General features: G+C 34.5%; 1 protein-coding gene across 2 annotated transcripts in view; it reads right to left on the bottom strand.

Moving 5' to 3' along the window:
- Window positions 1-3,510: 3,510 nt before the first annotated feature.
- LOC138701934 (transient receptor potential channel pyrexia-like) overlaps window positions 3,511-14,825 on the bottom strand; it is a 101,078-nt gene continuing 89,763 nt past the window's right edge. The window contains exon 7 of one of the 2 annotated variants that reach the window (XM_069829306.1): window positions 3,511-8,951. In XM_069829306.1, coding sequence (XP_069685407.1) covers window positions 8,073-8,951 — 879 coding nt within the window. In that variant the 3' untranslated portion in view covers window positions 3,511-8,072. The remainder of the gene's footprint in view (window positions 8,952-14,825) is intronic. The other variant, XM_069829305.1, reaches the window with a different exon arrangement.

Raw genomic sequence — 14,825 nt, forward strand, 5'->3', positions numbered from 1 at the left:
CAACTTAGTCAGGATTTCCAAATGGTGCTCTTCATTTATTTGTAAATAGGGTTTCAGGGAAGATGCATAGCTATGACCATTAATCTTTATTAATTCTTATTCTTGAATGCCAATGCAAGTCATATCTGAAAGTGCTATGTATCGACTGGAGTGGTTTGTAATTTTCTTGTTTGACGTCCAGACCAGTGCAGTTTGAAATGTTGGCAAAGAAACAAATGCTAGGGTAGTGATAAAAATAAACAAATGCTAGGGACGCAATAAAATTAAACAAATGCTAGGTACGCGATAAAATTGTGCATTAAGCAGCCATGAATGGTTGAAAGACGTCCTTTCGTACCGTTTTATTGGTCAAAAGTAGTGTGACGTAGTAAAAGTGTAATAGTCATATTAAATTTCGTGCGTATTTGCTTGGTTTCCGCACAAAACCAATCCGCGGAAAGTCTAAAATTCCACATTCAGTATTCCCAACCTAACACACATAACAGTTTCCCTCTTCTTACCGCTTAAGTGACATATTGATTTTACTGTTTTAGGCTTTTAACATAATAATTATAAATTGGAAACTTACCACTGCAATTTCATCTAAATTGCACTGTTAATTATTGTTTTTAAATATTTGCAAAAATTAAGTAAACTCTACAACTCCACTAAAGTTTCTGCATTCGTGATGCAAATAACATTAAGGAAGCCGTGAAAAAGTCAACAAGATTCCAGACTCATCATAGACTGCGGGAAAAATGACAGACGTATATCACGACCTGCTGGAGTATAGTAAACACAGAAAACATTTTAAAGCAACAATGTTGAAGATAGATATTTTTGTTCTGCAAATTTGCCGTCATTGAACAGAAACCAAGATGGAGATTTCATTGCAAATAATTAGAAATTCCTCTTTCAGGTATGTAATAAACGATCTTCGCATAAAATAATGTACGATAAACGAGCGGTATGTTTTCTTTCAATTCTCGGAAATTAAAAAAGCTCAACTACGTTTCGCTTTTTCAAACTTCTCCTCGAACATGAAAACTTCAAAATACCGCTCTTGTAACGCATATTACTGTTTCACCATGAGTATGATATTTGAACCATTTTCGAGAAAAAAATTTGAAACATTTTCACAAAAACACCTAGCCCTGCATATAAAAATTATTCTTGGTAATTACTTGTGAAATAATTAACGGAAACTTTAAAAAATATAGCTATAAATTTAAGAGAAAATTAAAAAAAAAACGTATTGTACAGGGGTTGTTACGTTGTATTGTAGAGAGTGTAAGGCGTTAGGAGTAGGAGGACGATTAACGACACGACACAGTTCAGACCTGCTCCCACGTAATAGCAGCGGAGGTGCAACTCCAATCTATGCTCCCCAGACACGTAGAATAAGGAAAGATAAAGCGAAAGAAAGTGGAAAGTCCATTGCCAGAGAGAAAAGGATTAGCTTGCATGTCAGTGGGCATTTACTGCGCGGAAAATATTGCTTAGTGCTACTGTCTCATTTTTTGTTGGCGTCATCAGTACCAAAAAAAAAAAAGCGTAAATCGAATATAGCTTGTTGTGAGAGGGGGAAGATTCCTTGGGACGCGTTGCCTCTTAGGAGCAGAAGTCGGGCCTTGCAAATAAGAGACGCGTGATCTGGTTGTGTTAGTAGAATCAGTAAGTCACTTGCATCCCAAAACGGCTGAAAACCTGTGTAGAACGAAAAAACACAACACGCTTCGGTAACAAGTTGCAGGAAACAAAGAACATATTAAGTAAAACGAGGCGAAATTACGCGTAACAGGACTAAAATGTCGTAGGGGAAATGCGAAAATAAACCTCTGATTTGTTGTTATTAGAGGAGAAAAATTGGCGCCTTAGATCGAAGCAGGGTCCTTGATTCTATGTATCAAGTGCTCTAACCACTGAGCTACGCCGAAGTTCAATCCACAGCACCGGATCGAATCCCTCTCCTCTAGTGTTTTTCCCTTTGTGGCATGACTCCAAGTTCGACATATATGTTGACTAGTGGCTTGTGCAGCAAATGCTGCAAACTAAGTTCATTAGACGTTCAAATAAAAATTTTTCACATTTATTTTCAATGAAAAATACCAGACATTTTAAAAGTTATTTGCTTCCGTAATAATGAAACATACTTCCTCTGAATGTTTCTTTTTATGCTAAAAACTTTTTCTTGAACCTATTCACTTTCAGTTTTTGAGTTTCAACGCGAAAACGTAAGTAACAATGTCAGGACTATCAGTGGGTTTTTCATGTGGGAGTAAAGCAATAGCTATTTCAGGTCATTGTGGATTGTGCCTTCGAAAAATAGATATAGTTGTATAGCTGCTACATGTAGAGCTTGAAATGTAGAGGGTAAAATCATTTTATCCTGCTAAGAGATCTTGCTGAAATGATCGGGAGACTACAAAATTTTGTAGGGTTCTTATTTAATCAGTAAGTAATACCGTCTTTCCTTAGGAACTATAATTTTTGCGCTCTCTCGAGCCAATACTGAAGAGAATGACGCATATAAGTATCTACACCACACCGCCATTTAGTTTATGAAAAAGACCCAACCCCACTTGATTACTAACTACCGTATAAAATATTTGATTTTAATAACAATATTATTATCTTAAGCAAGTTTTGTAGTTTTATATAGAAGCGTATATTAACATCATGGCATTAACTATAATATTTCATTTCTAATTGTAATAATGTCATCAAACCACCTCAATTTTTGTAGATTTTAATATCCAATACACAGCTGTACTCAGAAAATTACACACCACAGAATCAGACCTGTAAATTAATTTTAGTAAGTCTTGAAGTTTTTAATAACCAATTGAATTTGAACTCTAAATAATATGTCAGCAATCCTTCAGGTCATGGCCTTCGTGTAATAGCCTATTATTTATTGTAGTGTGTGTTTTGTTTTACTGCATTCTGAAATTACAGCCGAAGCGAGTATCAAGTCGGCCGTGTTGAAATGCAATTAGTTCTCAAAACTGATGAGAGATGGTTTTTGGAAAATAGGAAAATTATGTAGGAAAACTAACGCTTCACTGAAAGTTACTATTTTTCTGAAAATCCTTGGATGCCAAGCTTCAAAATTATGGGTCATTAATTGAAATCCGTTCAGCCGTTTTCCCGTAATTTCCATTACCAGTTCAAATTATATATATATATATATATATATATATATATATATATATATATATATATATATTAAGTCAACTGCCATTATACAAGGAGAGCACTCAATTGAGTGACTTGGTGGCCGGGATTCCACAGTAATATGCACTGTTGGGCGAAAAAAAATCTTCACGTTACCAAGTCTGCACCATATGAGGTTTGTGTTGGGAAGATTTTCTCCAGAGTCTCGTCAGTTACCTCTGCTGTCCCTGCCTCACAATTGCTTCATTTATTGTAGCCCAAATAGCTGAAATAGAACATTATATAGTGAGTTTCTATTATCCGTTACGGAAGAGAATATTCACAAAGAGACACTGTAGTATTTTCATGTAAATTTTTATTTTATCGTTTATGAATCAGTACATGCTTATAAATATTACGTCTATTACATGTAAGTATATTTTAATAAATTTCCATAATGCATTGGTGTTTTGTGATGGATAAACTACAAGTAACATACACATAAACCTTGGATAGACTCATGTCTCCTCCCATAAGAATTACATTCAAAACGAACAATGCAGTGCCAAATTTTATACCACTCACAATCAGTATCCGTTTCTTGTAGGTCTATAGCAGCGATGTCAAAGCGTGCACTCAAGAATTCACATATTTACTTAAAAGCGATGTTTGTACTTTATCTTGCTGGAAAGTGAACCTTGTTAGATTTTTATTGCTTGTAGTATGAGTACGTAATACAGGCGCTTTGACATCCATGGTCTAAAGGTTAGGAATCTCTCTGGAATTCTTTTTGAAGTATTGGTCTGCTCGTGAAACAGCCACTTATTTTTGTACCTAAGTATCTTTTAGTTAAAGTGTTCTTTGTTTGGACTAAGACAAGGAGATGGCCTGTCTCCACTTCTGTTCAATTTTGTGTTGAACTTTATACTCACAAACAACCTTGGTTACAATTAATTCATTGTTTTGACATATGTTGATGTCGTAGTCTTCATAGACACTAAAGAAGATGACTCCTGAAAAATGAAATTGATCCAACTCGCTTGAAATTCAATTCTAAGTAAAGGAAAACAAATTTGTTAGGGTTACACGTAGTCAGGGCCGCCGAGAAGTGGGGGGGGGGGCAAAGTGGGCGAGTGCACATGGGCCCGTGAGCAATAAGGGCCCGTCAGATTAAGTGAGTCTGATTACTTTTTATTATCACGAATAATTATTCGTAGATACATAGGGGTACTATAAAATTTTGTAAGAATATTTGTTACATAAATTTCACATATTAACTCAACAATAGTAGAATTAATACAAATTACCACTTCATATGTAAATATTTTACTTTTATATAATAGACTATCGGTTTCCCGCATTAACGTTCACCGACACGACAATTGAAGGCCCCGGCATTTCCCTGAACTATGTTCCCGTCGCTTGTACTGAACACGTTATAGTAATATACGTTACAAGAGCGGTATGTTGACGTTTTCATGGTCGAGGAAAATATTGAAAAAGCGAAACGTAGTTGAGCTGTTTTAATTTCCGAGAACATGAAAACAAACATACCGCTCGTGTATCGTACATTATTTTGTGCGAAGATCGTTTATTACATACCTGAAAGACGAATTTCTAATTAGTTGCAATGAAATCTCCATCTTGGCTTCTGTTTAATGACGGCAACTTCAGAACACCAAAATATCTTTCTTCAACATTGTTGCTATAAAATGTTTTCTGTGTTTACTTATACTCCAGCAGGCCGTGATATACGTCTGTCTTCCCCCCCCCCCCAGTCTATAAATGCGAACTTAAAACAAACGGTAAGGTTATGTAATGATTTATTTTTCATTTTAATATTTTAACAATATTATTTATATAACATATTGCAGTAATAACATCCGCATCTGGAATCTTGTTGATTTTTTCACGGCTTCCTTAATGTTACTTGTATCAGGAATGCAATAAGTTTCGTGGAGTAGTAGACTTTACTTAATTTTTGCAAATATTTAAAAACAATAATTAACATTACAATTTAGGTGAAATTGCAGTGGTAAGTTTCCAATTTATAATTATTACTATGTTAAACGTGTCTAAAAATAATATGTTAAAAGCCTAAAGCAGTAAAATGAATGTGGCGCTTAAGCGGTAAGAAGAGGGAAATTGTTATGCGTGTTACGTTGGGAATACTGAATGTGGTATTTCACACTTGCCGCGTATTGGTTCTGTGCGGAAAACAAGCAAATACGCACGATCTCGCACAAACTTATTTATTGGCTTGCCCACAACAATATGCTAGTGGACTCTCTCAAACTGAAGTCGCAGGATATGTTTCTTTTTCAGTACACTGTATGTTTCGTGTCGAAACTTTCGTCTTTTCGTTGTCATTTGTCTAGTAAATTCTGTTCATTAGTGTTACCGGTTATAGTTTAACTGCACAATGGACAAGTACAGGTATAAGTCGGGAGCTGAGAAGCACAAGAAAAGACAGAAAAAATTAGAAGATATTAATATGGGTGCTAGACTACGTGAAAAATATTATGAAGATATTAACAAAGAGATCAGTGATGAGCCGATATATTTAAAATCAATTCATGTCTCTAATTTAGGGCCAAGCCCACTGAAGCCCATGAATCTGTAAATAGTCTGAGGGAATTAAAACTGGACAGTTTATTTCCAAATATTGGTATAACCCTTAGAATATTCTATACAATTCCTGTGACAGTTGCTGATGCTGAAAGATTCTTCAGCAAAATGAAGGAAATAAAAAAATGTATTCAGATAAACAATGTGTCAAGAACGACTAAGTAACCTTGGCCTCCTTAGTCTGGAGAGTGATCTTGCTAGGTCCTTAAATTTTGATGATTTAATTGATGATTTTGCATCAATGAAGTCAAGGAGAGTTGTTTGTTGATGTTGGACTGCAAGTTAGAAAATACAGGTGTTTAAGAATAATGTTTTGTGAATATAATGTATTGTGCTAATGTGAAGTTTTGCTAAAAGTTTTCAATGTAAAAGTGTATATTTTTTTATTTCGTATCTGTGTGTGGGGTTATCTCTTATTAATTTTGCAAATAATAATAATTATTAGAATAACTGGTAACTTGTAATTGTTACTTTTTTCAACGGGGATCCGAGTACAGTATTGCATAGGGGCCCATAAATTCTGTCGGCGGCCCTGTACGTAGTCACCATATTATGATTCCATTTAGAATGGGTAATTTTATATTTGAGCAAGTGCCAACCCGAACACTCTCAAAACGATCATTATAATATGCTCAATATACAGTACGATTTGAAAATAAAATACTTGAAAGAATCTTTGGACATACAGTAGAAAATGGACAATAGAAATTTCGAGAAAACAGGGAATTAAAAGTATTTCAATGAGCCTGGTGTCACAGCTATATTCAAAAGTAGAACCCAGAGTTGGCTAGGCTACGTTTGGCGTTCAGAAGAAATTTCAGTTTTAAGAATTTACTTTCATTTGGAACCGAATGGCAAATGGCCTCTCAGTAGAACAGCGGTGACCAAAGCGGGTGTCGTGATTAAATCGTTTATTCACAGACATTCAAAGAGGTACGAGGAGTTTCCTGTACATTGCTGTGTGTTTCATTCACGTACTGAAGGCAAGCAGTGCCGGTAACATGTCATTCTACAAATCCCGTCTCTACAAGCAGTAAGAGGTGGTTTCGTAAAGAATGAGAAGGAGAACTTTTTGTTGTTCTGCCGGACAAAATGTAATATGTTTACGTTGCTCAACGGTTCAATTAGGAGTATATAGAAACATTAATTCCCACGCTGAATAATGTCATTATTATTATTATTATTACTATTATTACTATTATTATTATTATTATTATTATTATTATTATTATGTATTGTATGTGATTCCATAATTCTTCTGTACGTGCAGGAATATAGATATTTTTAGATATTCTCCTTAGAAGGATAAAATTATTAGGTTTTATCTCAATTCTAATCTTCTTAAACTTTAGATGAGGGTACTATTTATTAGTTATTCATTTAATAATAATATTGTAGAAATACTCATTCAATATTATGTGTCAACGAACTGTTAAACGCCAGGAATTGACATGTCTTAAATCACAGCCAGGAAGAGAAAGATGAGATAAATATAAGGAAGTCAGCTACCTAATAGGGGTTTGAAATATCTCGTGCTCTAAAACCTTTTAATAGAACAGAATTTCTCAAAAGAGTAATGATTAAAATAGTTTAAATAACTTGTCCATATGAAGTTTTTAATTTTGAAAAACTACGAATTTCTCGACCAAGTACCGAGAGAAGAATTTAGAAAATTTCTGATTATATTCAAGAGGAAGTTCAAAAAAAGAAGCAAAAAAATCGTATATTATTCACTGGCTCTTGATGACAGCAGTGACATTACTGATACAGCGAAGCTTGAGATTTTTATCCGCCGGATTGATCAAGATGTTAGTATAGGAACCACCACTGGTTGTAATATTCATGTCAAGTACCTTTCCTCCGTCTCCTTACTTCATAGGCTGTCTGTCGTATGTAATCACTGCAGCTCGAGTTTTGGCCACTGTTGCATTAGAAGACGACTTTTGGAAAATGAAGATTATTAAGATTTAATTACTACTGGAAGCTCAACGGATACTTTTGTGTTTGGATAGAAGCTTATTTTATGTGAGGCTAGAAACTTTCTCGTTTAGAGCCACATAAAGAAAGAATAAGCAATTTATAACACTTCCAATTTTGTTCGTTTTTAGCACAACATGTTGTTGAGTGAAGAAATATGATTTATAACCTTTAAAGTGTTTATGTCTCACCTCTGCACAGATTGATACAATACCATTCAAAGTTAAGAATAGTTGTTTATTATTCTTTACATCTCATACAGTAAATGGATGGCTAAACTGTACATTTGTCCATTAATATGAAATCAAGTTTGCGAAAGAAGTAATGTCCCATCAGCATGACGAGAGTTTGGGTGTGTTACGTAGGAGGCTATGTTGACCAATGTCCACAACATGTCCTTGCGGTGAAACGTAGTTAAGAACCTTCTTCATAACGGTCAACATACCACGCATATCTAGCTGAAGACGATCGATTCTACCGGATACATCCTCACGGAACAGCGATGTCCCAGATTTTAAATCCAAAAACGCAGTTGCATCATCAATTTTTTTATCCTTCAATTGTTGACTTATTTCCAGTATTAATTCGTTGAGCTTCTTCACTATATCATCGACATCTATAGTGTTGCTAGAAGGGGAAGAAAACACAGGCGCCTTGGAGATTGCATCCATCTTGTTGAATAGGTCTTGCATTGTGTACTGAATTTCAGACTTCTTGTGTTCGAAAGCGTGTTTTATTAAGGTATCCGTAAGAGCCCGAGGCAGACCTTTGTATTTCTTTCTTCTCGGTCGTCCAGGGTATATTTCCAACAGCGGTCCCTTCTTGTTCTTCAAAGAGCTGTGTAAACATCTCAGTAATCCACCGTAGTATAAAATTCTTTCCATTGTGCTAGCGAAATCGACTTGTTTTCTGAGGCGATTCGTTTTTCCCTGTGCTTCCAAATTAGTTATGTCGGCCACTGCTATTCCTACCAGCAGGTTCATGAGAACAATACTCACCAGGAACACAAAACATAGGAATATTATGCGTGCGTACACTGGTGACGAGAGTTTCCCGTTGTCGAATATCCCAGAGTAGTCCAGCTCGTTAGTCATCATGACTACGGTCTTCACGAATGAGTCAAATGGCGAAGAGAAGGGAGACACTGTCTGGAATTCCACCATGAAGGCAAAGGCGAATCCGATGATGAGGAAGGCGAAGATGGAGATCACCTTAAAAGAAATACATTAAAATTGTATTAATGTCTTTGAAAGAAGAAACAAAATCTAACAGAGGATTTGAGAATTCCTCATGATTAGGTATAAAGTCTATACAAGAATAAAAGAGCAATGGAAGTAGGTTAAATAAATTTATTGTATTTATAGAATTTGCTGTAAGGTTTGAGTGTGTCTAATGAACGGAATTAAATGAGCTATCATTAAAAGTCAATCCTCTAGTAATAATAATAATAATAATAATAATAATAATAATAATAATAATAATAATAATAATAATAATAAAGCCACCGGCGCACAGTGAGCAAAAACACAAATCTAGCTGGACAAAATTAATAACTTCCTTGCTTTTTAACGGATTGTTATGAAACATTGGTCAGACTTTATAGGTATAGTGAGGATCACGTAAGTGTAGTCCCTAAAAAGACTAATTTGGCCGTCTCTTCAGTGTTACCAACTAATACCAGTTATCACCAAAGAGGGAAAAATCACAATGCTACGCACTGAAATAATACACGTAGTAATAACAATAATAATAATACAATAATTAACAATAACTACATGTCTTACTTATTTACCATATCTCATCTTCATGTTGCGAGGTGTTTTCTACATGATTCAGTAATTTATGAAATAGAGTATTTTCTTCCGGAATTCGCTCATATTATGTTGGTAATTAGGATTAGTATGAGCTATAGTCGCGACGCTGTTATTCCCGGCGTGACTCCTCCTCTTTGCTTACGTCTTAGAAATTGAAGGCTCTATAAACTCTAGGTAGGTAGTATCGTTCGCCATTTTTGTTCTTTCGTTGCCGAGGGATCTATTTGCCACACCGTTAAACATTATCATGTCGTAGCTCCTATGATAATAAATCAAACGCACTGTAATTCAGCAAATAATTGAGCAGCAAATAACGTCCTCGTGTGCTTTCTGCGAACGCCAAGAAAGAGCCAAAATGGCGGGCGATTATATTAAGTATTTATCGAGCCTTCTTTATCTTCATCAGCGAATCACAAGACGCTCACGTTTAAATGTCGCTGACCTGCAACGTGATTGGCTGCCGGAAATAAGAGCGACGGGACTTTAATATTAACATTTATTTTGTCTGGCAACATGAAATTCATTACTTTAATTAAACAGTTAACGATTCACGAGACCTAACCTAAAAATGTAGTTTGATCACGTGAAATGATTAGTAAGTACGAATTCCGAAAACAGAACACCAATTTAAAAATGTAGTATAGCTTACTTAAAATACTTTCAAGCACTTTCTTTCTTGGAGAAGTCGCTACCATGCTATTTCCTCTCTTGGATATTTTAATAAAAATCTAAACACGAAAGAATTTCATTACAATGTCAATATATTTACGTTCATGTTTCATACGAAGTAGGTCTATAAGCTATTTCTTATTTAATTACACTTACCTGAATATAGAGTTGAATTGGAATCACAACGCAACAGGACTGCATTATGTATTGATATTAATATTAATACCGATATTAATAATTAATTATTAATTCACAAGGCTAGGTACTTGCATTTTCATCAGTTTACTTTACTGCAAACCGAAGTTATTGCTGCCAACATAACAGTTGCAAAATAATTGACAATTGTAGTATTTTACAAATCTGGCTTTCAGGTAGTAGCTCCCTGTAAAGCAGGTTTGAATAATTTGAAGGAAAAATTGTTCCGAGATCGATACCCGGCCTCGGAACAATTTTTCCTTCAAATTATTCAATTGTAGTATTTGTCAGTACCCGAAATTCGAAACGCAGTTGGTAAAAGAAAATTTAACCTGAGAGCTAGAAAATCACTATAATCCACTAGCATATGTAGTAATAGGGGGAAATGGTTATGTTTCACCCTTACGATATTAAGTAAGCTGGCCCGGACTGTAGTATGTAACACATATATTTTGTGTACAAATTCTAATTACGTTTGTGTAAAGGAAGCTACCCATTCACAGGATGTGGTTTAATAATTTTTCTCCATTCTAACAGATTTTTAAGAAACTATGTATAGGAATTACAGGTAGCATATATTTTTGTGTAGAAACTCTGGTTGCGTTTGTGTAAGAGAAACTAATACCACGGTCTAGTATATAGCCACGAAGCTCAATACGTAGGAAATATGCATCCATACATAGTTGCTAACCACTAGGATCGCTACTATCGCCTTATCACAGTCAATGCGAAATAGTACCGGCTCAGTCTATTGTTCCTAGTACCCTCAACAACTCAAGCTTCATGACTGTATATACTCTACTGTGTTAATACTATATGACTGGTGTATTATTATAAGCAGGTGGTAATGTCTTTTGTAGAGAGAGGAATTTGATACTGGTCTTCGTTTAATTAATTTCTAGACTTCATCCACCGTTAATATATAAATACCCCTTTCACCATTATTACTCGTCAAATTACTCCCACTTATAATTATTTTTGGATGTTATATTGCAAGTCGTACTTCAATATTTACACCTGACTGTTTAAATATTAAACTGTGCATCCATTTTGTTGCAGTATCTAAGGAGTTTTACATTTACATTAATTTGTAAAATGGCTTTACATTCATTAATTAATTTAGCAATTATTCTATAAATATTTCACAAGTAATCAATTTTAACTTTCAGATATATTTTTTTGTTATTCTATGGTGTTGTGGAACCTAACATTTCCAACGCTTTGGAACTACGTACAGATTTCAGCATCAGACTAGGTAGTAGGTTAGCCTACTCCTGGGTTCGCTACAACTGGCTACCGGTACTACAAACAACGGAAGAATAATATTCTTCTATACAGGGTGATTCAGACCACCAGTAACAGTAATTTATTTCGGAAACTAGTGCATTAAAATTTTCGAGACAAAAATATTTATACTAAAGCACATGTGAACTTTCACTTGAGCTTGATTTCATCAATGAATCTTAACAGGAAGTAGGATCAGTGGCGTATCACTTTAAAATTTCAAATGGGAGTAGTGATCAAATATGGTACCATTTGATAGAGCTCTTCAAAATAAACAACTTTCAGAGGAAACGTTTTTACTAATTCCTACTCTTTCAATGAGAAAACGTACGAAAAAGCAATGGGTGAATCGGACCACCGTTGTCATTTATTTCGGAAACTAGTGCATTAAAATTTTCGAGACAAAAATATTTTTAACTAAAGCACATGTGAATTTTCACTTGAGCTTGATTTCATCCATTAATCTTAACAGGATGTAGGGTCGGTGGCGTGTCACTTTAAAATTTCAAATGGGAGTCCGGTCAAATTTGGTACTATTTGATAGAGATCTTCAAAACAAACAACTTTCATTGGAAACGTTTTTATTAATTAACACTCTTTCAATGAGAAAACATACGAAAAACAATGCCATCAATATTGAGAAATGTTACAATACGAAAATGTAAACAAGACAATGTTACTGAAAACTGGACAATGTCATTAATTTTTACAAATGTTCAAACTGTCTGCCGTTCTGACCAGCACATACTCATACTCTTGTTATAACACTGTCAGTGACTCCTAATACTTCGGCGTGGTCAAGTGACTGGCAGGTCTCTCGTACGTTTTCTCATTGAAAGAGTAGGAATTAATAAAAACGTTTCCTATGAAAGTTGTTCCTTTTGAAGAGCTCTATCAAATAGTACCAAATTTGACCGGACTTCCATTTGAAATTTTAAAGTGATACGCCACTGACCCTACTTCCTGTTAAGATTCATTGATGAAATCAAGCTCAAGTGAAAGTTCACATTTGCTTTAGTTAAAAATATTTTTGTCTCGAAAATTTTAATGCACTAGTTTCCGAAATAAATGACAACGGTGGTCCGAATCACCCATTGCTTTTTTACGTTTTCTCATTGAAAGAGTAGGAATTAATAAAAACGTTTTCTCTGAAAGTTGTTTGTTTTGAAGAGCTCTATCAAATGGTACCATATTTGACTACTACTCCCATTTGAAATTTTAAAGTGATACGCCACTGACCCTACTTCCTGTTAAGATTAATGGATGAAATCAAGCTCAAGTGAAAGTTCACATTTGCTTTAGTTAAAAATATTTTTGTCTCGAAAATTTTAATGCACTAGTTTCCGAAATAAATGACAACGGTGGTCCGAATCACCCATTGCTTTTTTACGTTTTCTCATTGAAAGAGTAGGAATTAATAAAAACGTTTTCTCTGAAAGTTGTTTGTTTTGAAGAGCTCTATCAAATGGTACCATATTTGACTACTACTCCCATTTGAAATTTTAAAGTGATACGCCACTGACCCTACTTCCTGTTAAGATTAATGGATGAAATCAAGCTCAAGTGAAAGTTCACATTTGCTTTAGTTAAAAATATTTTTGTCTCGAAAATTTTAATGCACTAGTTTCCGAAATAAATGACAACGGTGGTCCGAATCACCCATTGCTTTTTTACGTTTTCTCATTGAAAGAGTAGGAATTAATAAAAACGTTTTCTCTGAAAGTTGTTTGTTTTGAAGAGCTCTATCAAATGGTACCATATTTGACTACTACTCCCATTTGAAATTTTAAAGTGATACGCCACTGACCCTACTTCCTGTTAAGATTCATTGATGAAATCAAGCTCAAGTGAAAGTTCACATTTGCTTTAGTTAAAAATATTTTTGTCTCGAAAATTTTAATGCACTAGTTTCCGAAATAAATGACAACGGTGGTCCGAATCACCCATTGCTTTTTTACGTTTTCTCATTGAAAGAGTAGGAATTAATAAAAACGTTTTCTCTGAAAGTTGTTTGTTTTGAAGAGCTCTATCAAATGGTACCATATTTGACTACTACTCCCATTTGAAATTTTAAAGTGATACGCCACTGACCCTACTTCCTGTTAAGATTAATGGATGAAATCAAGCTCAAGTGAAAGTTCACATGTGCTTTAGTGATAAATATTTTTGTCTCGAAAATTTTAATGCACTAGTTTCCGAAATAAATTACTGTTACTGGTGGTCTGAATCACCCTGTATTGTTAATAGTAAAACAACTAATTATTTAAGTTAATTGAGACACCCGAATAACATGAATAAACCTATATATTATAATACACGACTATGTAAAAGAAAACTATAATTTATTTTCGATTAATGAAACTAGTTAATAATTCTATTACCACAAAGAAGAATAATTCAATCGTTAAACCTAAAAGAAGACAAGTAGTTATAATGATATCGTAGTGATACACTAGTGTTCAAAGATACCTGACCCTACTAATCGACATATGGATACAAGTTAATTTCTCTTAAATGTATAATACTACATTATGCAACGAGCCTATAATGAAGGTAATTAAGAAGTGAGTATGGATATTTATGAAACGAGCGCAAGCGAGTTTCATAATTTTCATACTCACTTCATAATTACTATTATAGGCGAGTTTCATACGACTTTTTATGCTCGACCATATTTCTAACTTGATATTATTAATTTTATTGTATCTGACCTGGACCAATGTCCCGTATGTTGTGAGATGTGCGCAGACGCGAAAGTATTGATTTTTTCCGAGGAACAGATGTTCACATTGACCTTGCTAGGCCATAAGAACCTACAGAGATAACATTGAAATAAAATTAGACATTGAAAAACGAGATGACAAATTGAATTTATTTGAATATTATTTACAATTAACGCTAATTATTATAGTAACAGAACATAACCTTCTGCGACAGTATTGGATTTCCAGTCTCCGTGACTTTTCGCTAATTCTCTTTCGATTGCATATCCGAGAATAATCGATACTTGCGGTTTTATAACGGTAGAAAGCTGACCTGTCATTGGCTGAACAGTTGTAACCTGAGTCGTCATTGGCTGAAAGACCTGACCTTTTATGAGTAGGTGTACTTTAATGACATGCA

The sequence above is a fragment of the Periplaneta americana genome, chromosome 6 (genome assembly GCF_040183065.1).
Source record: "Periplaneta americana isolate PAMFEO1 chromosome 6, P.americana_PAMFEO1_priV1, whole genome shotgun sequence".
In the NCBI taxonomy this organism is placed as follows: domain Eukaryota; kingdom Metazoa; phylum Arthropoda; class Insecta; order Blattodea; family Blattidae; genus Periplaneta; species Periplaneta americana.